At 38.6% G+C, this 23,331-nt stretch overlaps 1 protein-coding gene across 34 annotated transcripts in view; it reads right to left on the reverse strand.

Moving 5' to 3' along the window:
* The window catches only part of PUM1 (pumilio RNA binding family member 1), a 157,209-nt gene that overhangs the window by 107,692 nt on the left and 26,186 nt on the right, over nt 1-23,331 (reverse strand). For 29 of the 34 annotated variants that reach the window (XM_064281615.1, XM_064281614.1, XM_064281613.1 and 26 more), the window contains one exon: nt 1,149-1,217. In XM_064281615.1, the coding sequence (XP_064137685.1) occupies nt 1,149-1,217 (69 nt within the window). Of the gene's footprint in view, nt 1-1,148; nt 1,218-21,888; nt 22,051-23,331 lie in introns of those variants that run through there. The other 5 variants (XM_023554458.2, XM_023554447.2, XM_023554445.2 and 2 more) reach the window with 5 other exon arrangements.

Here is a 23,331-nt window from a genome sequence, read left to right on the forward strand (position 1 = left end):
CTTACTTTAAAAAAAAAAAAAAAAAGAAAGAAAGCAAAAATCTCAGGACCAAAACACCAAAGAGCTTAACTTTTCAGTGTTTAACCACAAAGGCAGTCAATGAGTATTTGTTATAACTTCAGAAGAGGAATTATCTTATGTAATTTTGAATCCCCAGAACCTAGCACAGTGCCTGGATCAAAGAATATTTGCTAAATCAAAGTACAAATGCACTTAACGAGTGATATAAATGAGAAATCTAGAAAACAGCAGTTCTCCCACCTTTAAAACATTAAAATAAATGTAGGAGTTTATAAACACGAGTTATACAAAAAACAAACTGATGAGAGAGCCAAAGGTTACTCTCCAGAACAACAAAGCCACAAGCAAATGCCCCCATCCTGTGAACTGGTACCATCTTAAGCAATTAATTCAGATGGCATATTCTTTATCATCAAAACATTCTTATCATCAACTACTAGAATAACCAAAGTTGGCTACACTTCAACTATCTCTGCTCCCCTTTCAGATTCACAGCAACCCTCCCAACCGATACAAAGGATGACACAATAAATTTCGTTTTTGTAAATTTTAAATGTTAAAAACTAACCAAAATTCTTGTTTCTGACAAGTTTCTAAGAGGACCTGCTCAGGCCTCTGCCTTCTGGAATTATTTCACCAGAAACTTAACAACCTCTCCTTTACAACGGAGCTCTACGCAACTTCCTCAAAAAAGGCACTATTCTAAAAATAGGTTGTCAACATACTCTGACTAGCAGCATACCAATCTAAAACTCCCTTCCACTGCAAAAGAACCTAGCAGTTGGAAAATGAGGCAAAGGTAAAGCCATTAGAGGCATATAAAATTAAATTATTTTGTAAAACTTCTAATGCCTCAATTTACAACTTATTGGTTGATATTCAATAACTTGTGCTCATATTTTAAGTTGACTTCTTTTGTTTTTAAGACACTAGGCTAAGGTTAAGAGTTTTCCTATAATGATACAGTCTTGGTAAAATTCTGCAACATCCCATTCCTATCATGAGGATGGCCACAAGGAAAAGCAAGCACATACTTCTAAAGACTACATTTGGACACATTTGATGAAAGACAATTCCAACCTTCCCTTTAAAACAGGCCCACTTTTCTGACACATCAGTTCACTCACCTCTCCCATCGCTCTTCCCTCCAGAGCAAGTGCTTGAAAATCATGATTCAGTTCATCCATAGAACGTACCTATTGTTCAGAATAGAGGAGGGAAAAAGCTTTAAGTCAGTATCTTAAATTTCACATACACAACAGAAACTATTGATAAGCTTTTCTATGTTTACTTTCAGATACTGACAAAAACAATAACAATAATCAAGCGACTGAGATTAAACATTCACTTACCTTTAACCATCAGGGTACAGGAATGCCCCCTTGCTTTTCTCCCCTCCCATTCCCTTTTGTTTTCAAAACAAAAAGCATACAGAAATCAAGCCATCATTACAAAAGATCCAGAAAAAGAAAAAACAAATTCCATCACATGAAATTTTTGTTAGGTATTTTTCATACATTTTTAACTTAATAAGTAAAGACAAACAAGACTAACATGCTGAAAGACACTGAAATTTGAACACGATTATGTGACCTACACCTAGTTACTAAGTCAAAAGATCAAAGTCCCCTCCCCACCTGTGAATGTTGTTGCTGCTGTTAGGTGCCGTCGAGTTGAGTCGATTCCAACTCATAGCAACCCTATGCACAACAGAACAAAACACCGCCCGGTCCTGCGCCATCCTCAAAATTGTTGCTAAGCTTGAGCCCATTGTTGCAGCCACTGTGTCAATCCATGTCATCGAGGGTCTTCCTCTTTGTCACCAACCCTCTACTTTACCAAAAGTATGTCCTTCTCCAGGGACTGATCCCTCCTGACAACATGTCCGAAGTACGTAAGACGTAGTCTCGCCATCCTTGCTTCTAAGGAGTATTCTGATTGTACTTCTTCCAAGACAGATTTGTTTGTTCTTTTGGCAGTCCATGATATATTCAATATTCTTCGCCAACACCACAATTCAAAGGCAGCAATTCTTCTTCTGTCTTCCTTATTCACTGTCCAGCTTTCGCATGCATATGAGGTGACTGAAAACACCATGGCTTGCGTCAGGTGCACCTTAGTCCTCAAGGTGACATCTTTGCTTTTCAACACTTTAAAGGGGTCTTTTGCAGCAGATTTTCCTTTCCAATTGTGAATACCCGATGCCGTTGAGTCGATTCTGACTCATATCGTAAAGATAAATTTGGGGACTCATTTGATCCAACCAACATTTCTTTGGTAAACCTCGGGGGGGGGGGTATGTTGCAAACTAAATAACCAAATGCCCCTACATTTCTCCACACTGAAAGATACCTGAGAGTCCCCAGACCCTCAATACCAGGAAATAATAATAATAGGACATATCACAAGAATCCCTCCTTACCTATCATTAAATGTACCCCTACTTATAGCATAACAATCTTAGGTCTAGGCTTCAATTTCCTAATCTCCACAATCATTAACTACAAGGTAATAGTAACATCAAGAAGAAGTGTGAAATACATTATTCAAAACAGTAAGCCTTCAAAAAACCTTGCTGTCCACTAATCTTCTGGTCTTCACCAGGCTTTTCTTCTGAGGTGCCTCTGGGTAGAGCTGAACTTCCAAAATTTTGGTTAGCGACATCTGCACCACACCAAAAAAAAAAAAAAAAACCCCATTGCTATCGCGTCAATTCCGACTCATAGCAGCCCTACAGGACAGAGTAGAGCTGCTCCATAGGGTTTCCAAGGAGCAGTTGGTGGATTCTAACTGCCAATCTTTTAGTTAGCTGCTGTAGCTCTTAACCACTGTGCCACACAGGGACTCCTAAATGGCACTGTCAGGGCCTAAATATTCAGGTGTTCCAATTTAAAATTCCTTGCACTTTCTACGTCACCAAGCTGCCTCCATGGCAGCCACAGGAAGTTTCCACCCTCAATATTCTATTAGGAATACAGATAAAACTGCCTTCTATTTCTACTGTAGGCTTTGATGAGTACGCTCTCATTGGTCTTCTTGCCTTTTTGCTTTCCACTGCCTCCTCCCCTAACTTCAAATCTTATCCACCCTGTCCTCATAACATTCCTTTCTGTACTCTATTTCCACTATCTCTCTCACCACTTTTCAATTGTTCTCTTGCATGTTTCTCTTTTATTCTCTCTTCCCCCACTTCAGCCCTCTTCCTTTCAGGGTGTCTCCCTCTGCCTCACCTATGTAATGAACTACTCTTTCCCTTTGTAGTTCTGCCCTCCTGCCACCTGTAGACAACTGAGAAAGGAACCTCATTTTCTGAAGTTTTCTTTGCTATGCCAGAAACTCCATTCACCCACGGTTAAAAAGACCAAATAAACCACATCGTTCTCACAACTGTTTTATTTAATCAGGAACTTATTTGTTTATAATGGGACCTGGTATTGTCATTAACACTAGGCAGACTCTCTAGAAAAAATTCTTCCTAGAAAGCAAACTAATGATCAGAAGGAGATGTTCAGGAATCAAGCAAAGTCAAAGAATAAAGACATATAGACAATTTTAAGAATATTTTAGGCAGGTTACCAAAAAGCCTTTTCTACCATAAAGATGGAAGGCTGGCTTCCAATTATAATCAAAGTAAATGCTACCAACATGACAGAATAATCCTTTCAAGTTCTTGTGCTCTATACCTCCCCTTCACTAAAATTCCATTTGAGTGGCCTGTCAGTGTTAATTTCTAGTATTATTACTAATGCCTTCCTCACTCTTGCTAAAAGTCTCTAAGACTCCCTTCCTTCAACTAACTGACCCTATCTATCTCGTTTGTTTTCACAATATTATTTTCTATTTTTCACTTTGGGCCTCTACCTGCCCGACCACTTGCCAGGTATGTATAACTTTCTTATGCCCATCCAGGGATTTTTTTTTTTTTTTAAACTGTTGCCCCTGCCCATGAAGGCATTTTCCACTCCCCTTAACAAAAGGGATAAAGCGAGTTGACTGCTTTAGCACTTGATCTACCTCTATATTCTTCCTCTTCATTCCATCCAATGATACCATCCATATACATGACCTATGCTTCTCAGTTTCCTTTCTATTTCCCAGGTCCCAGAACTTTCTTCTGTGAGCCTCAACACCTGCGTTGTTGTCCTAACAGAGGTCCTATTCTAACTAGAACCATAATTTAGCACAGTAAGGGTCTGCCCTACCCATCATCCCTTGAGAAGCACTACTTACTATACCCAAGCACCTTTATACTTATCATAATCAACAAGATGCCATATACTTCACTGTTACCTCATTTATAAAACTGAGCTAACATCAGCTACAAGTCTGTTGTAATAAGTAAATGAGATAAAATGTCCAATATGTAGTAGGTACTTATTCAACCTTATTTACGTCACACATTATTCTAAGTTACTGAAATGTCTCCTTCACACATTCATCCCTTCTTCCTCTGCCCTCAGTGAGATAGTAGAGGGCAACTTTTGGTCATTCTTCCTTGAGGGAAGAAAAGGCTCAGAGGCTCTCTCTAGTTCTGCATTTCATTTCCATAATCAGTGTACCAGAAGTAGCTAGATCACCTGAATGTCTAAATTATCTTTTCAAAACCTAGCTTTTCAAAGAACGTCCATTTTCTCTCTTCTCAATTCCTAGGCAAATGATCAATTCAGAGAAAACTTCCATTCTCCATTCTTATCCATCCCCCAAAATCACTGGCTGAAGCCCATGATCTTTTGGTTCCTGTTTTAAAAAAATAAATAAGGTAAAAACCCACTGCCATCAAGTCAATTCCAACTCATAGTAACCCTATAGGACAGAGGAGAACTGCCCAATAGGGTTTCCAAGGCTGTAAATCCTTATGGGCACAGACTGCCTGCCACATTTTCCTCCCAAAAAGCAGCTGGTGGGTTTGAACCTCCGACCTTTCTGCACACCAGGGCACCTGTCACTCTGTAAGCCATCCTTCTAAAATTCTCTCATTTCCCAGCTTCCATACTACTACAGTCTCTTGATTCTCCTACCTCTTTATTCAAATTTCTTTCTTTTTGCCAGCTACATTGCATGTTTTTAATTGAAACACAGACTTAGGCACAAAGGTATTCCAAAATGTAAAAGATGATGATCCAAATGAAAAGACAGATTATTTTACGAACTATAATCTATCAATTTTTCAAGCAAATATTACTGAGCAAAGCGCAGGGTAAAGCAGACACCACAGTGGATCACGCGTCCAGAATTTTAAAGAACTATGGACAAAGCAGGTCTTGATAGCATTCTGGTCCAGCTCTTGGCCTTGCTTCGGCAGCATTACTGTCCCTGGATCACGGGCCGTAACTGCTCAGTGTGTCTATAACCAATGCCCCTTTACCTGAGCCGGTTTAAGCAGTTCTCAGTTACTTGTACAGTAGAGCCTGAGACATGAGGGTATCTCTGAACTGGTATTTACTACATCACACTAAAGCTTCTATCTTAAAAGAGATGAACTCAGAGCCATAGTGTGTACTTTGAAAATTATATATTCAACAAATCAATACTTCTTAAATATTCTCCGTTACAGATATATCTCAAGACATCTCCCCAGAAAGGACAACTTCATGATTCCCACCACCTCTGGCCACAAAAAACTGTACCAACAGTATTCCCTCTGAACAGCCAAACCCCTAGACTCTGGTGAGAAATGATTAACTGAGACTGAGGTAGTCAGATTTCTCTCTTGGCATCTGGGCCAGACAGCCATGGAGAGATTCACTGAAATTTCCTAAAGACTTGGCAGCTGTGGTTATTATTTCCGGTCAAGTATAACCTGATGAAGAAGCCCTGGTGGCTTCATGGTTAAGCACTCAGCACCAGCCACTCAATGGGAGAAAAGACCTGGTGATCTGCTCCAGTAAAGATTACAGCCTAGGAAACCCTATGGGGCAGTCCTACTTTGTCACATGGAGTCACTAGGAGTCAAAGCCAAGTTGACAGCACAAAACAACAACATAATCTGATGAATAAGCAGAATAAGGCCATCAACACACAGAAGAGAACTAATGTGACAAAAGGAGGAGGGCGGGGAGACTCTGGAGCTCCTGAGAAACAGAAAGTCTCCCAGCGTCCGGGAGGCAGGCGCAGGTATCTAGTTCTTGCTCTTCAGTTCAGAGAGTCCCTGGTGTTCTTTCATTAAATGCCCTAAATTTTTTCTAGCTAGAGTAGATTTTATTCCTTGAGACTAAAAATGCCTTTATTAGAATATTGATTTCCTCATCCACTGAATCTAAATAGTCAGGGGCCTTTCTCCTCCACACCTAACCCTGTTCTCCAGGAAGATTTTTACAAGCCTAGATCATAATAGCTCCATTTCACTAACACAGATCCAGAACAATATGAACAGAAGAGTTGGTGCCAAGAACCATTACAGAAAGAAGATACCACAGAGGAAAAGCAGGAAAAACTTGAAGAAGAGGAAATGGAATATGAGAATTAACCTAATTAAGAAGGGAAAAGCCTAATACGTCTATTTTGCAGAATCTCCTTCTCCACCATATACTGTACTATTTAACAATAGCAACTAATGTTTACTGACACTTTGTACCAAACCCTGTTCTATAAGTACTTCATATGTTTTACCTCTTAATAATCATAATCCAAAAACGCGAGTATTATCTCCATTTTTTAAGAAAAGAAAGAAGTTATTACATTCCTCAAAAATATATACAGATAAGACAGCATTCTCTCCTGGTTACTGAAAAAAAGGGAAATAAAACTACTCTTTATTTTTGATAAAGTGGCTGCAAACTCCATTACAAGTTCTTATTTATGAGTGTTCCCGTTCTTATTCATTCACTGTCAGTAATAACAATGAACACCACCATTTGTTGAGTTTCTGGCCAATGTACTCCAGAGGAGACATTATCTCACTTTATGTATGAGGAAACTGAGGTTCTGGGAAATAATTTGTCCAAAGTCATGCAGCTGATGAAGATCATAAATGGAATTCACCCTCAAGTCTCTATATATCCTTTTAATTACTACTCCCTGTCTCATCAACGACAAGCACAACAAATCCAGCACACCTGGGTTAAGCAGTTGTTGTGCCATCAACTGCTTATGAAGCTATTTTTAGTTTCTCTTCCAAAATACACAAGGGGAAAACCGAAGTCATCATAGCAGCTAGGATTGGATTTAACTTCCCTTTTTCTTTCATTTATCATTAAAAATTGCTACCACTTTTAACAATTAAAACAAATGCTAATAAAATTACATATTATGTAATGCTTTGACAGGCATTCTGCTAAGTAGTGAAGAGATCCGAGTGATGAAAGTAGACTATATTTATCTCAACTATTTGTGCTACCAGACTACTAGAATACATACCGCCACCACCAGTTGCTGTCAACCCCATGTGTTTCAGAACAGAACTACACTCTAAAGGGTTTTCAAGAGCTGTGATCTTTCGGAAGTAGATCACCAGGTCTTTTTACCAAGGAGCCTCTGAGTACAAAAAGAATGGATATATTTTCAAAATCAATGTATCCTATGATACTGTCGTTATGCGTCGCTGAGTCAATGCCAACGCACAGCAACCCAACTGGACAGAGTAGCCCCATGTGGTTTCCTAGGCTTTAGATCTTTACAGGAGCATATCACCAGGTCCCTTCTCCTGTGGAGCCACTGGTGGGTTCGAACCATCAACCTTTTGGTCAACCGTCCAGCACTTATCCATTGTGCCACCAGGGCTCCTATGTTACTCCCATTTGCATCGAGACAGAAAACTCCCGTAGGGTTTCCAAGGCTGAAATCTTTAACAAAAGCATCTTTTTCCTGCAGAGCAGCTGGTGGGTTCAAACAGCTGGCCCTTCGGTTAGCAGTCCAATGCTTTTTAAGCACTGCACCACCAGGGCTCCTTCCTATGATACTCCCATACTTTTAAATATAAAGGTCTCACGAGTGCTGCTTCTGCCAGTCTCTTCCTTTGTAATTTCACCAAATATGATGAAGTTGAAATCAATAATGGGAACAAGGTTATTTTAATTGGAGAGAGATACTGTTTAATTGATGTGCAAGACTCTAATAAAAATCTGAAACTTTAAGATAACAATAAATCCATCTTTGCCTATCTGGAAAAGGTATGGGTTAATACTGTTGAAGTACCATCGATAGCCATCTACGTTGTTAGGTGCCATCAAGTAGGTTCTGACTCATAGCGACCCTGAGTACCACAGAACAAAACACTGCCCAGTCCTGCGCCATCCTCACAATCATTTTTATGCTTGAGCTCATTGTTGCAGCCACTGTGTCAATCCATCTCATTGAGGGTCTTCCTCTTTTTCGCTGACCCTCTACTTTACCAAGCATGATGTCCTTCTCCAGGGACTGATCCCTCCTGATAATATGTCCAAAGTATGCAAGACAAAGTCTTGTCATTTTTGCTTCTAAGGAGCATTCTGGCTGTACTTCTTTCAAGACAGGTTTGTTTGTGCTTTTGGCAGTCCAGGATATATTAATACTCTTCACCAACACGGTAACTCAAAGGCGTCCATTCTTCTTCAGTCCTCCTCATTCATTGTCCAGCTTTCACATGCACATGAGGCAACTGAAAATGCCATGGCTTGGGTCAGGCGCATTATAGTCTTCAAAGTACATTTTTACGACATCTATATGAGTGACCTATTCTTGACTTTCAAAAGAACAGATGACAATGGCAAAAAATACAACACCTAATGGAATTATTGTTTCTCAAGAAACCTTTACAAACAACTATACAGAAAATTTACATAAAAAATTATTTGCAAAAGGAGAAAACATCAAAGGGTCTTTGAGGGCAGTAAAGTTTCATTCAGAAATACTAATATAAATATTATATTTATATGCTAAAAGCAAAAAAGATAAATCAAGAACATTCATCCAAAAGTTCTCAAATCAGATTGCGATAATCTAAAAGTATCAAGCTCTTTGCAAAAAAACTAAATTAAATTTGACATATTTATTGCCACCACTGGAATGAGGAAAAATCTTACTGGCAAAGTATAACAATCTATGTAAGTAATATGAAAGTTATAAATACTTGTCTACAAAAAGAGGCACAGAATTGGCTTTTCCAAGTTTTGTTAATATTAATATATTTAAGATTGATTTTGTCATCCCCTGTGCTCCCTAACAGAAATGTGGTAATAGGAATAAAAGGTTTAGAAGAACTTCTTCCATAAAAAGTTTGTGAAAGAAAACAAATTGCAGGCCTTCCATAGCCACTGCAAATTATAAGGCAGCAAATACAGTTTTAAAAGATGTATAGCTTAGACCACCAGTGAACACTATCAGTTATGAAAAATAAGTCCAGAGAAGAAAAATATCAGCTACCAGGCATACCTATAGTGTTAGTCTCTGTAGATTGGGGATTGAGGGTTACTTAAACAAGGGAAAAAAGAACTTTAACCTGTGGCTACTTCTCTAGCTGATTTGTCCTCTGTGATGGCTGAGGTTATGTGTCAACTTGGCTAGGCCATTATTCTCAGTGGTTTGGCAGATATGGTGTGATCATCCTCTATTCTGTTATCTGATGTGAACAGCCAATCAGTTGAAAGGGGAGTTTCCTTCGAAGTGTGGCTGCTACCCAATATATATGCATGTTCTGGCAAAGCTCGCTCTCGACCCTGCATTCACCTTGTCATACCCTGACCTCTGATTTCTGGACATGAGCCAACAGCCTGCCATCTGACCTGCAGATTTCGGATTTGCCAACTCCTGCAACCCTGTGAACCAGCAGCCTACCGACTGACCTATAAATTTTGAGTTCATCAGCCCTTGTTACCACGTAAGTCAGGAGAAGCTACCAGCCTGCCAGTGACCCACAGATTTGGAACTGGCCAGCCTCCACAACTGCATGAGACATTCCCTTGAAATAAATCTCTCTACATATCTTTATATATACACTTCATTAGTTTTGCTCCTCTGGAGAACCCAGCCTAAGACATTTCGTACCAGGAATGGGGTGCTGCTCTAAGAGATACCTAAATTGTGGAAGCAGTTTTGGAACCGGGTAATGGGTAGAGGCTGGAAGAGTTTTAAGGTGCCTAAAAGTAAAAGCCTAGACTGCCTTGAAAAGATTGTTGGTAGTATCATGAACTTCAAAGACAATTCTGGTGAGGGCTCAGAAAGAAGTGAGGAGCGCTACAGAGTAAGCCTCTATAGTCTTAGAGACACATGTGGCACCAGCAACTGAATGTGGCCAGAAACACGGACGTTAAATGTGCTTCTGGTGAGGCTTCAAATAATGCACATGTGATTGGACAACGGAGGAGAGGTGATGCTTTTTACGCAGTGGCAAAGAGCTTGTCTGAATTATGTTAAAATGTTGGGTGGAGGGCAGAACTTGTAAATGATGAGCTTGGCTATCTGGCTGAGGAGATTTCTAACCAAGATCTTAAAGGGGCCAAGTGGTTTCTCCTTGCCGCTTATGGTAAAATGCAAGAAGAAAGAGATGGACTTAAAAATGAAATGTGCAAAATGAAAACAAAACTTAAAGATCTGGAAAATTCTGGTGTACAAACTAAGGACACGTGTCCTAGAATTTTCACCAAGGACATGGTTATACAACCTTTTGTTAAAGAGATAAGCCTGTATCTGATGGATCTAACTAACTAAAAAAACTAACTACCACAGCAGAAAACCCATGAGCTTAGACTGAAGGGGACAGAGAAAGAACAAAACAAGAGAACACTGTCTGCCTCTTGGAATGCCACAGGCAGGAAACAGGCCAAAGGGACTGCATCTGTCATCTTTCGAGAAAAGAAAAGAACCATCCCTGGAGCAACTCGTAGATCAGCCCAGGAGACAGAGCTGCCTCAGTATCAAAGGGTGGGGCCACAGCCTCTAAGATCTCAAAGGGTAGAGCCAAGACCTCCTAGGCTGCAAGGAGTCACATCTTCACCAACTCGGTTCTGGAGTGTGCGGTGGCCATTAGAGCTAACGTAAATTGTTCTGCTGAGTTTTGAACTTGTTTGGTGCCTGTTATCCCTTCTTTCCCTCCAGTTTCTCCCATTTGAAATGCAAATGTCTACCTTGTTCCTGTTCCACCACTGTACTTTGGAAATAAAGAACTTGCGATCTAGATTTCACAGGTTCACAGATGAAGAGACATTTTGCTCCAGGATGTAACACACCTAAAGGTCTCACCCATATGTATTTATTTGATTTAAATGATTCAGAAGATGAGATTTTGGACTTGGCTTTCATTTAAGACTTTTGGGATTATGTGATGGATTAAGTGCTCTGCTGCTAACCGAAAGGTTGGTGCTTTGAACTCACCAGCCACTCCGCAGGAAGAAGTTGTGGCAGTCTGCTTCCATAAAGATTTACAGCCTTGGAAACCCTATTGGTCAGTTCTACTCTGTCCTATAGGATCGCTATGAGTTGGAAAGGACTTAACAGCATCGGGTTTCCTTTTTGGATGAGGTAAATGTGTTCTGCTTGGGGGATGGACAGGAATTCCAGAAGGCAAAAGGTGAATGGATTGAATTGTGTCCCCCTAAAATATGTATTGTAATTACTATCCTCAATGCCTGTGGTTGTAATTCCATCTGGGAATGGATTGTCTTTGTTACGATAATGAAGGATTAGTGTAGGTGTGCCTGGAGTCAATTTCTTCTGATACATAAAAGAGAGTAAACAGCTGAGCAGGGCAGAGATGGAGGAAGAGAGATGCCAAGCTACATAAAGACTGCCCAGGGGCAGACGCTCAGAAGAGACAAGGACCTTCCTCCAGAGTGACAGAGAGAAAGCCTTCCCCCAGAGCTGGCACCCTCAATTTGGACCTTTAGCCTCCTAAACTGTGAGAAAATAAACGTTTGTTAAAACCGCCCACTTGTGGTATTTGTTATAGTAGCACTAAGTAACTAAGACACTCTCCCTTTCTGACAGACTAGGAGTCGGAGAAAGGTAGACTAATGTTCAAATACCACAGTATACATGTCTTTCTGCTCTCCTCTTAACCCCCGAAACAACATTCACTAAGCAGCAAAATGGCACCGTATCAAAAATGTCATGACGGTTTATCTTATCGCCCTAAAAATAATCCCCATACCATCTAGCACAATATTAAAACCATGACTGACATTACAAATATTTGTAATGTGAGAAATCGTATTTAGTAATTTCTTAGTCTTAAGAAGAGCACAGCAGAAATGGGACTTCTAAAAAGTTTTTAAATGGTTCTTATCCAGTTTAAAAGATTACTTAATAATGCTTTATCTGGCTTTTCTGGAAAGAAATTTCACAATATGAATCAAGTTTTACAAATAAGTAATTTCCACTTTCAGGAATTTAACCTAAGCAAATAATCAGAAATATGGGCAAAGATTTGGTAACAAAGATCTTCTCCATGGTATTGTAATATGAAAAGTGTTAAAGACACGAAATACAACAAAAATTATTAAATACAGCATATATTCATCTATAAAATATTATGCAATCATTTTAAAACACTTTTCAATTTTTTAAACAGAAGAATGTTTACAAGAATGTTAAAGTAGACTAAAATGTGTATATATAAAAGATACGTGTATATAACTCCGTATAAAGAGAAGTAACACAGAAGTAAGACTGAAAGGTAATATACTCAAAAGGTAAACAACTTAAAACTCTTCAGTAGCTTCTACATCTTCTATACCCAAACCTGTTACCGTCAAGTTGATTCTGATTCATAGTGGCCCTATATAATGCCTATGAAACATGAGAAAGTGATCTCCTGAAAATAAGTTTGGCAAAATGTATGAAGTCCTTGGAATAAATCTAAAACCAAATCAAAAAACCAAACCCACTGCCGTAGAGTCGATTCCAATTCATAGCAACCATACAGGAAAGAGGAGAACTGCCCCATACAATTTCCAAGGAGCTCCTGGTGGATTTGAACCGCCAGCCGTTTGGTTAGCAGCTGTAACTCTTAACCACTACACCACCAGGAAAAAATCTAACTACAGATGTAAAAGACCTATACAGAGAAAACTACAAAACTCTACTGCAAGTAAGCAAAACAGACCTATATAAATGGAAAAACATACCATGCTTATAGATAGGAAGACTCAACATTATGAATATGTCAATACTACCCAAAGCAATCTACAAATATAACGCAATCCTGACCCAAATTCCAAGAGCATTCTTTAATGAGACGGAAAAGCTAATCACCAACTTGATAATGGAAAGGAAAGAGGCCCCAGATAAGTAAAGCATTATTGAATAAGAACAACAACAAAGTAGGAAGTCTCACGCTACCAGATCTTAGAACCTACTATACAGCCATGGTAGTTAAAACAGCCTGGTACTGTTACAACAGACATATAGATCAATGGAACGGAATTGAGAACCCAGACAAAAATCCATCCACCTACAGGCAGTTGATCTTTCACAAAGGGCCAAATTTCATTAGATGGGAAAAAGACAGTCTCTTTAACAAATAAATGGTGCTGAAAAAACTGGAAGTCCATTTGTAAAAAAATTAAATAGGACCCATATCTCATATCATATACAAAAACTAACTCAAAGTGGATCAAAGACCTAAATATAAAACCTAAAACTATAAAGATCATGAAAGAAAAAAAACAGGGACAACCACAGCCCATTGCCAGCAAGTCGATTCTGACTCATAGTGACCCTTACAGGACAGATTAGAACTGCCCTTTAGGGTTTCCAAGGAACAGCTGGTGGATTCAAACTGCTGACCTTTTGATTAGCAGCCAAGCTCTTAATCATTGTGCCACGAGGGCTCCAGGGGACAGCTATAGGGGCCCTACTATATGGTATAATAGAATACCAAGCATAACTAAAAATGCAAAAACAGCACAAGACAAACTAGATGGGACTTCCTAAAACTTAAACACTTAAGCTCATCAAGACTTCTCTAAAAGAGTAAAAAGAGAACCTATCCACTGGTTTTTTTGTTTTTGTTTTTGGCTACAACATCCGACAGGGGTCTAATCTCTAAAATCTATAGAAAACTTCAGCACCTCAACAACAAAAAGATGAACAATCCTGTTACAAATAGGCAAAAGATAAGAACAGACACTTCATCAAAGAAGACATTCAGACAGCTAACAAACACATGAAGAAATGTATGTGATCATTAGCCATTAGAGAGATGCAATGAGATACCATTTCACCCCAGCATTACTGGCACTAATCAAAAACAGAAAATAACAAATGTTGGAGAGGTTGTGGAGAGACTAGAACTCTTATACACTGCTGGTGGAAACAAAGTGGTAGAACCACTTTAGAAAATCGTACGATGCTCCCTCAAAAAGCTAGAAACAGAAATTCCATATGACTCAGCAATCCCACTCCTGGGTATATACCCTAAAGAAATAAGAGCCACTGAAAGGAATAGAAATGTACGCCCATAGTCACTGCAGCATTATTCACAACAGCAATAAGATGGAAACGACCTACGTGACCAACGACGATGAATGGATCAACAAACTGTGGTACATACAGACAATGGAAAACTACTCAATGATAAAGAATAATGACAAATCCATGAAACATGTCACAACACCAATGAATTTAGAGGACATTACGTTGAGTGAAATAAGTCAATCGCAAAACGACAAATACTGTATGAGAACACTATCATAAAGAAACAGGAAAAGGTTTACACTCGGGGGGAGGCTTTCTCTGATGCGATGGGGAAGGATTACCAAATAGAAGACACATGTTAATTTTGGTAAAGGGAAAGGCAATACACAATATAGCGAAAGTCAGAAAAACACAGCCAGGGTGTGGAGGACAAGGGGACAGTGAGAGGAACGCAAGACCAAAAGGCAACATTTCTATGTCTATGAAACAGAAAATCCTACAACAATAGTATTAACAAACACTAATTTACAAATGATACATAGCTAGATAGATATGACAAGAGGTACGGGAGGGTATAAAGGAACACACTCATCTGCAAATAGAGGTTTGGTGGTGAATATTTCTACGTACCTAACTGTAGGTGATGGTTATATATCAATATAGACAATACAGCATAAAAGGACTGCAGTCAGGGCAACATCTTAAATGTAATCAAATATCTTACAGGACAAAGTTCTTAGGCTCAAAGGATCATAGCGTCAGGGCACATCTACATCAACTGGCACAACATAGTACATAAAGACAAAGTTCTGCATCCTACTTTGGTGAGTAGCTTCTGGGATCTTAAATGCTTACAAGCAACCATCTAAGATACAAATATCAGTCTCTTACTGTCCAGAGGAAAACAGAATTAAGAAAACCAAAGACCTAAGGGAGCGATTAGCAAAAAAGGAGTATTAGACCACATGAAGCACGGCCTACACGACCCCGAGACCAGCAGAACTAGATGGTGCCTGGCTACCACCACCAACTGCTCTAACTGGGATCACAACAGAGGATCCTGGACAAAGTGGGAAAAAAACTGCAGAATAGAAAAATCGAATTCACAAAAAAGACCAGACTTACTGGTCTAGTAGAGACTGGAGGAGCCCCGAAGACTATGGCCCTAAGATACCTTTCTGAACTGGACCTGAAGCCATTACTGGAGACCATCTTTCAGCCAAACCACAGACCAGACCAAACTCACTGCTGTGGAGTCAATTCTGACTCATAACAACCCTACAGGACAGAGCAGAACAGCCCATAGGGTTTCCAAGGCTGTAAATCTTTTCAGATGCAGATTGCCACATCCTTCTCCTGCGGAGCAGCTAGTGGGTTTGATCCACCAACCTCTTGGTTAGCAGTGAGTGCTTTAACCACTGCACCACCAGGGCCTCAAATCACAGACAGGGCCATAAAATAATTAGTACCACCCGAGAGGAATGTGTTCCTTAGAACAACCTATTATACAAGACTAATAGGGCAACATTTGCCCAAAAATACAGATGAGAAGGCAGGGAGGGGCAGCAATTCAGGACGAAGGGAAACAGAGAACCCAGGACAGAATGAGGGGAGAGCAGGCACATTGTGGGGAATGAAATCAATGTCATAAAACACTCTGTGTACAAACTATTGAACGTGAAACTAATTTGCTCTGTAAACTTTCACAATAAAAATTTTTAAATTTTATAAAGTCTTGAAAATATTAATACCTTTGAATCCAGTAATCCCTTTCTAGGAACAGATCTTAAGAAATAACCAAAATACAGAATAAGCTTTTTAAGCAAAGATATCCATTGTAGTTATTTTTAACAATAAGAAATGGGAAGAGAGGTAGGATATCCAATAGTAAATAAAAAGGTTAAGTTAGTTATGGCATATCCGAAGACGTTCTCATGGGGAAAGCACTGTGAAGGGGAAGAGACAGAATGAGTCTTCTATACCACGAATAATAACTGTTATAAAAAAAAAAAAAAAAAAAAACCTAGCATTTATTGACTACTTCCTAGGTACTGTTGTGTATTATTTAATTCTCAGCTTATGAGATTCTTTCTTATCATCCTCTCTCCAGCCCCTATTTTTTAAACAGAATAGGAAACAGGCAGACAAAGATTAAAAGGTTAAATAACTCGTCCAAAGTTACATGGGCTGGCTTAGTCCACAATCTGACTCTTTAACCAGTGTTCTATATTTGAGATCAAAATATATTCAGGTAATCCAACTGTTCAGGCAATAAAGGCAAAACAAAGTCTCATCCAGATCCAACAAAGCTGCACTAGATGAAAGCCTGGTAGATCCCAGACCTGGGGAGGGAGCTGTGCAACATTACCCCTCCACCCAGCTGTCTATCTGAAGAGATAACAACAGGCAAGCTGTGGGCAAAACACTAGGATTCCTCTCTGTTAACTGAAGGATGATCAAAAGGAAGTAAACCATCATGAGACTACAGGGAGAAACTGCTTAATTAAAGAAAGGGAATCTCACCCTGAAGATTTAAAAGAGAAGACTTCTGAAAATTATTCTTTACTGGAGGAGAGCATAAACAGATATACAGACAAACATATTTAGGGAATTATTTGAAATTCTCAATAGAAATGTAAGCAGAGAGCTTCTATGGGGCAGAAAATTTTTAAAAAGATTAGCAAAAATAGGTTGAGACAAGCAAAACTGATTTAAAAAATACAGAGGTGAGTTAAGATTAGGAAAGACACAGAAATTTAAAAATTCACAGTAAAATTAAAACCCACAAGGCAGTAAAGAGCAGTAAACAAAGTAATGATAACAAAAACAACCTGAGAAGAACTCAATCCAGATGAAGAGAACAAAAACTAATAACGGATAACTGCAAAAAATGGAAACCCAAATGCCCATCCACTGACAATGAAAAAACAGATTTGCCTCACAGTCCGTATTTTCCAACCCCTAGTTTAAAAACAAGCTTTTCCAAAAATTTTTCTAAGTGAATATGTACTAAGTTAATGTTAACCCATAAACTAAACAAAAATCTTTTTCAAATTTATCAGGAGAACTTCCAAGGATACTCTTAATATAAAGGAACAGGAAAAACCTATCAAACAGAATTTACTGATACGACTAATAATTAAGGTCATGTGAAATTAAGACAATAAAACCATGTATTTTAGAAAAAATAACTGCTCACATCAGAGAAATTCAAAATAAAACCACAATGATCTATCACTACACACCTAGTAGTATAATATATATATATATTTTTTTTTTTTTAGTATAGCTAAAATAAAAAATAGTCACAACACCAAATGCCCATGAGGATGCAGAAAAATGGAACCACTCAAACACTGCTGCTGGGGACGTAAAACAGTACGCACCACTCTGGAAAATGGTTTAGCAGTTTCTTTAAAACACTAAAAATGCAACTACTATATTATCCAGCAATTGCATTACTGGGCATTTATGCCAGACAACTAAAAATTTATATTCATACAGAAACCTATTCTGAATATTCATAACAGCTTTATTTGTAATAGTCAAAAACTGGAGTCAGCCCAGATATCCTTCAACATGTTAATGGATAAACAAACTGTAGTACATCCATCCCATGTAATGCTACTCGACAAAAAAAAAAAAAGCTACTGGTACATGCAACAACTCGGCAATTATGTTGAACCGCGCTTCCAAAAAAAAAAAAAAAAATCCAATCCCAAAAGTTACATACTATATGATTCCATTTATATAACATTTTTGAAATGACAAAGCTATAGAAATGGAAGACAGATTAGTGAGTGGGGGCAGGGCTTCATTGGGAAGAAAGTGAGCATGGTTATAAAAGGGCAACACCAAGCTTGCTTGTGGTTTTGAAACTGTGCAGTACCTTGACTGAGGTAAGGAATACTCAAACCTACACAAATGATAACATTGTATTGGGCTTAACACATACATACTGGGGAAATGTGAATAAGATTGGATGAATTGTATCAATGTCAATATGCTAGTTGGGTTATGATACAGTTTTGCAAAATGTTATTATCATTGGGGAAAACTGGGCAAAGTATTATTTGTTACAATTACATGTGAAACAATTATCTAAATCAAAACTTCAATAAAAAATATGATTGCTGTGAAGAAATACCAAAGGTCTAACTTAAAAATGAGTTAATGTGCAAAAAAAACTAAAACAAATAATCAAATATATAGCCAAAGGACCCTTTCTAGAGCTGCAAAAAGACTGCAGTATGCAGATCGAAAGGTCTCACCTACATAGTTAGCAAAAATTACATTCTGACCAAACCTCCCCCCCCCCCCCAAAAAAATCGTTGCCATTGAGTCCATTCCAACTTAGAGGAGAACTTCCCCCATAGAGTTTCCAAGGAGGGCCTAGTGGATTCGACCTACTAACCTTTGGGTTAGCAGCCGCAACAGTTTAACCACTATGCCACCAGGGTTTCCTAAGGCTAGAGAATTTCCTAAGTATCCCAACAGAGATGGGAAAAAAAACATCCAGCTTATCCTGGTCATAAAATAAGATCTACAGTCAATGGTCCAAAGATTTTATACTCTGTCACAATGTCTTCCATACATAAAAGCTACAGAAAGACAAGACATAAAAGAAGTAATAATATATGACACCCATATGCCCTCTTTCAAATAATTACTGTACCAAGCACTCTGGCCAACGAAGAAAAGAATTAAAATTAAGCACACAAAATGGATAAACACACTGTAATACAACCATATAACGAAACACTACTAGCTGCAATTGATTTCAGTGCATGGTGACCCCACACATGTCAGAGTAGAAATGTGCTCCACAGAGTTTTCAACGACTAATTTTTCTAAAGTAGGTCACCAGGACTTCTCGTTGTTAGGTGCTGCTGAGTGGGTTCCGACTCATAGTGACCCTGTATGTACAAAAGAACAAAACATTGCCTGGTTCTGTACCATCTTCACAATTGTTGCTATGTTTGAGACCACTGTTGCAGCCACTTTGTCAATCCATCTCGCTGAAGGTCTTCCTCTTTTTCGCTGACCCTCTACTTTACCAAGCATGATGTCTTTCTCCAGGGATTGGTCCCTCCTGATATACTTCTCCCAATATTTCTTTCATATATTAATTTAATCATTTCTATTTCTTCAATAAGTAGTTATTGAAACCATGGGATACAGTACTGAACAAAACAGATAAAACAAATAAATATAATTCCTAGACTAGAAAGAGAGATTGCTTGGCAATCTACTTCTGAAAATGAGCTAATGAAAGCCTTATGGATCAAGAGAATGTTGCCCAACATCGTGCTGGAAAATAAGCCTTTCAGCTTGGAAGGATGCTTCAACAAATGGATGCAATGCTGGAAGTGCTTACTTGTCTGTATCAAGAAATTTGGAAGACAGCTGTTGGTCAGCCAAATGGAAGAGATCCATATTTGAGACCATTCCAAAGAAAGGTGGTCAAACAGAATGCAAAAATTATCAAACAACATCACACGGTAGTAAAATTCTGCTGACGATAATTCAAAAACAGCTGCAGCCATACACTGAAGAGAACTGCCAGAAGTTCAAGCTGGATTTAAAAGAGAGGACATGGAACAAGGTATATCATTGCTGTTGTCAGATGGATCTTGGCCAAAAGCAGAGAATACCAGAAAGATGTTTACCTGTGCATTATCAACTACACAAAGACATTCAACTGCATGGATCATAACAAATTATGGATAACACTGCAAAAAAATGAGAATTTCAAAACACTTAATTGTGTTTACGCGGAACCTGTACATGGATCAAGAAGCAGTTGTTCAAACAGGAACAAGGAGATACTGTGTAGTTCAAAATTGGAAAAGGCATGCTGCAGGGTTCTAGCCTTTCACCATACTTATTTAATCTATATGCTGAACAAATAATCCAGGAAATGAAGTATATGAAGAAGAATGTGGTATGAGGATTGCAGGGAGACTCATTAACAACTTGCAATATGCAGATGACACAATCTTGCTTGCTGAAATTAAAGATGACTTAAAGTGCTTACCAATGAAGGTCAAAGACTACAGCCTTCAATATGGATTACAGCAGAACAAAAATCCTCACAACTGGATCAATAAACATTATGATAAATGGAGAAGAAACTGAAGTTGCCATGGTTTCATGCCACTTGGATCAACAATCAACGTCCATGGATACCGGAGTCAAGAAACCAAATGACATACTGCATTGATCAAATCTGCTGTAAAAGCAAAGATGTCACTTTGATGACTAAATTGAGCCTAACCCAAGCTATGGTCTTTTCAATTGCTACATATGCATGTAAAAGTTGAATAATAAAAAAAAGAAGACAGAAGGAGAATTCATGCATTTGAACTGTGCTGTTAGCAAAGAATACTGAATATACCATGGGGCTAAGATTCAACTTGCTTACTTTGGACACGTCATCAGAAAAGACCAAATGCTAGGAAAGAATATCATGTTTGGTAAAGCAGAGGGCCAATGAAAATGAGGAAAAAGCTCAATAAGACAGACTGACACAAGAGCCAGAGCCTATGTAATGCAGAAACCTGTCAAAGAAGGAAAACTCAAATATTTTCCACTAAAACGAGCAATGGAAAAGTGTTAAGATTGTATCCGGTCAACAGTGGAAAACTTAGAAGAAAAACAAGGCAGTCCCATTGAGTTCTGGTTCTCACAGGTTCACTAAATATTATTCAGCCATAAAGAGAAACAAAGCCCTGACATGTGCTACAACATGAATGAACCTTGAAAACATTATGTTCAGTGAAATAAGTCAGTCACAACAAGACAAATATTGAGTGATCCCACTTATATGAAATATCTAGAATGGACAAATATATAGAGATCAAAGTTTATCAGTGGTTACCAGGGGTGGGAGGGTGGGAGAACAGGGGGACTCACTGTTTAGAGGACAGTAAGCTTCTGTAACAGGTGATGAGAAAATGTGGGAACAGATAAAGTAATAGTTGAACAACATGGTAAACATAACTAATTTCACTGAAATGTATATGCAAAAACTGTTGAAATGGCAAATGATTTGTTATATATGTATTTACCACAATCAGAAAATTAATAATTTTTAAAAACATTAAGCAAAGAGTCAGAATATAACCCAGTAATTCCATTTCTAGGTATGTATCTAAAAGGCTTGAAAGCAGGAACTCAAACAGATACTTGTGCGCCAATGTTCACTGCAGCATATTTTAAATAGCCAAGGGGTGGAAACAACCCAAGGGTCCATCAACAGATGAATAAACAAAACATGGAAACATGGTATATACGTACAATGAAATACTATTCAGCCATAAAGGGAAATGATGTTCTGATACATGCCATCACATGGATGAACCCTGAAAACATATGCTGAGCAAAATAAGTCAGACACAAGGGACAAACATTGTACGATCCCATGTATATGAAATATCTAGAACAGGCAAATGCATAGAGATAAGTTTGCTGATGGTTACAGGAGCTGAGAAGCCCTGGTGGCACAGTGGTTAAAGCACTCAGCACTTAGCTATTTACCTGAAGGTCGGCCGCTGGAACTCGCCAACCGCTCCACAGGAGAAAGATGTAGCAGTCTGCTTCCATCAAGATTTACAGCCTCGGAAACCCTATGAGGCAGTTTTACTCTGCCCTACAGGGTTGTTATGAGTCAGAATCAACTCAATGGCAGCAGATACCAAGGGCTGGGAGGACAAGAATGGAAATTATTGTTTAATTAAGGGATACTGAGTTTCTGTTTGGGGTGATAAAAAAACTTCTACAGATAATGGTGATGGTTGCACAGCATGGTGAATGTAATTAATGTCACTGCACACTTCACAGTGGTTAAAAAAAGGAAAAGTTACATATATTTTACCACAAAAAATTATTTTTAAAGAATTATCTTACAATGCTCAGGTTTTTCCAAAAATGACTCAATATTTAATACTATATGAAAAATAAGTATTTGAGAGCACTGAACATTTTAGCTACATCTCTAACACTTTTTTAAAAAAAATAAAAATTTAATTGCTTAAAATAATTTTGTTATTTTTCTAAACAAACTGAGTATGAACACACCAGAAGGGTGGGTAGGGGGGCCTTGGAAAAAAGGTGAATGTTGTCATTATCTTGATTGTGGTGATGATTTATTTCATGGGTGTAAACTTTGATAAGTCAAAACTATCAAATTATAAATTTAAAATATGTACATTTTATTGTATCTCAATTATATTTCAATAAAGACTTTTTCTTAAGAAAAAATATTAGCATTAGGGTAAGAATAGATAACATTTCAAAAAAAAAAAAACAAATAATGAGTCAAGAAACTGATCCATGTATATGCTGTTGTGGTTAGCTCTGTTGAGTCAGCCTCAGGCTCACGGCAACCCATGTACAGGGAAGGAAATGTTGCTCTGGTTCTGCACCGTCCTCGTTATTCGTTATGGATCAGACCATTGTGAGCCACAGGGTTTTCAGTGGCTGATTTTCAGAAGAATATCACCAGGCCTTTCTACTTAATCTGTCTTAGTCTGGAACCACCAAAATAACCAAACCCACTGCCGTCAAGTCAATTCTGACTCATAGCGACCCTACAGGACAGAGTAGAACTGCCCCATAGAGTTTCCAAGGAGCGCCTGGCTGATTCGAACCACCAACCTTTTGGTTGGCAGCCATAGCACTTAACCACTATGCCACCAGAGTTTCCACTAAAACCTGTCCAGCATCACAACAACAAGCAAGCCTTTACTGTCGGATGGGTGGTGGCTTTGCATGAGATGCACTGGCTGGGAATAAAACTCAGGTCTCTCACATGGAAGACCAGAATTCTACCACTGAACCACCATTACCCATGATCCACACAGTATATGTTGTTGTTGTTTGTTGTCAAGTCGATTCCAATTTATGGAACTGCTCCCTAGGGTTTTCTTGGCTGTAAAATTTACAGAAGCAGATGGCCAGTTCTTTTCTTTCACATACCAC

This window comes from Loxodonta africana, chromosome 3, assembly GCF_030014295.1.
Source record: "Loxodonta africana isolate mLoxAfr1 chromosome 3, mLoxAfr1.hap2, whole genome shotgun sequence".
Taxonomy (NCBI): domain Eukaryota; kingdom Metazoa; phylum Chordata; class Mammalia; order Proboscidea; family Elephantidae; genus Loxodonta; species Loxodonta africana.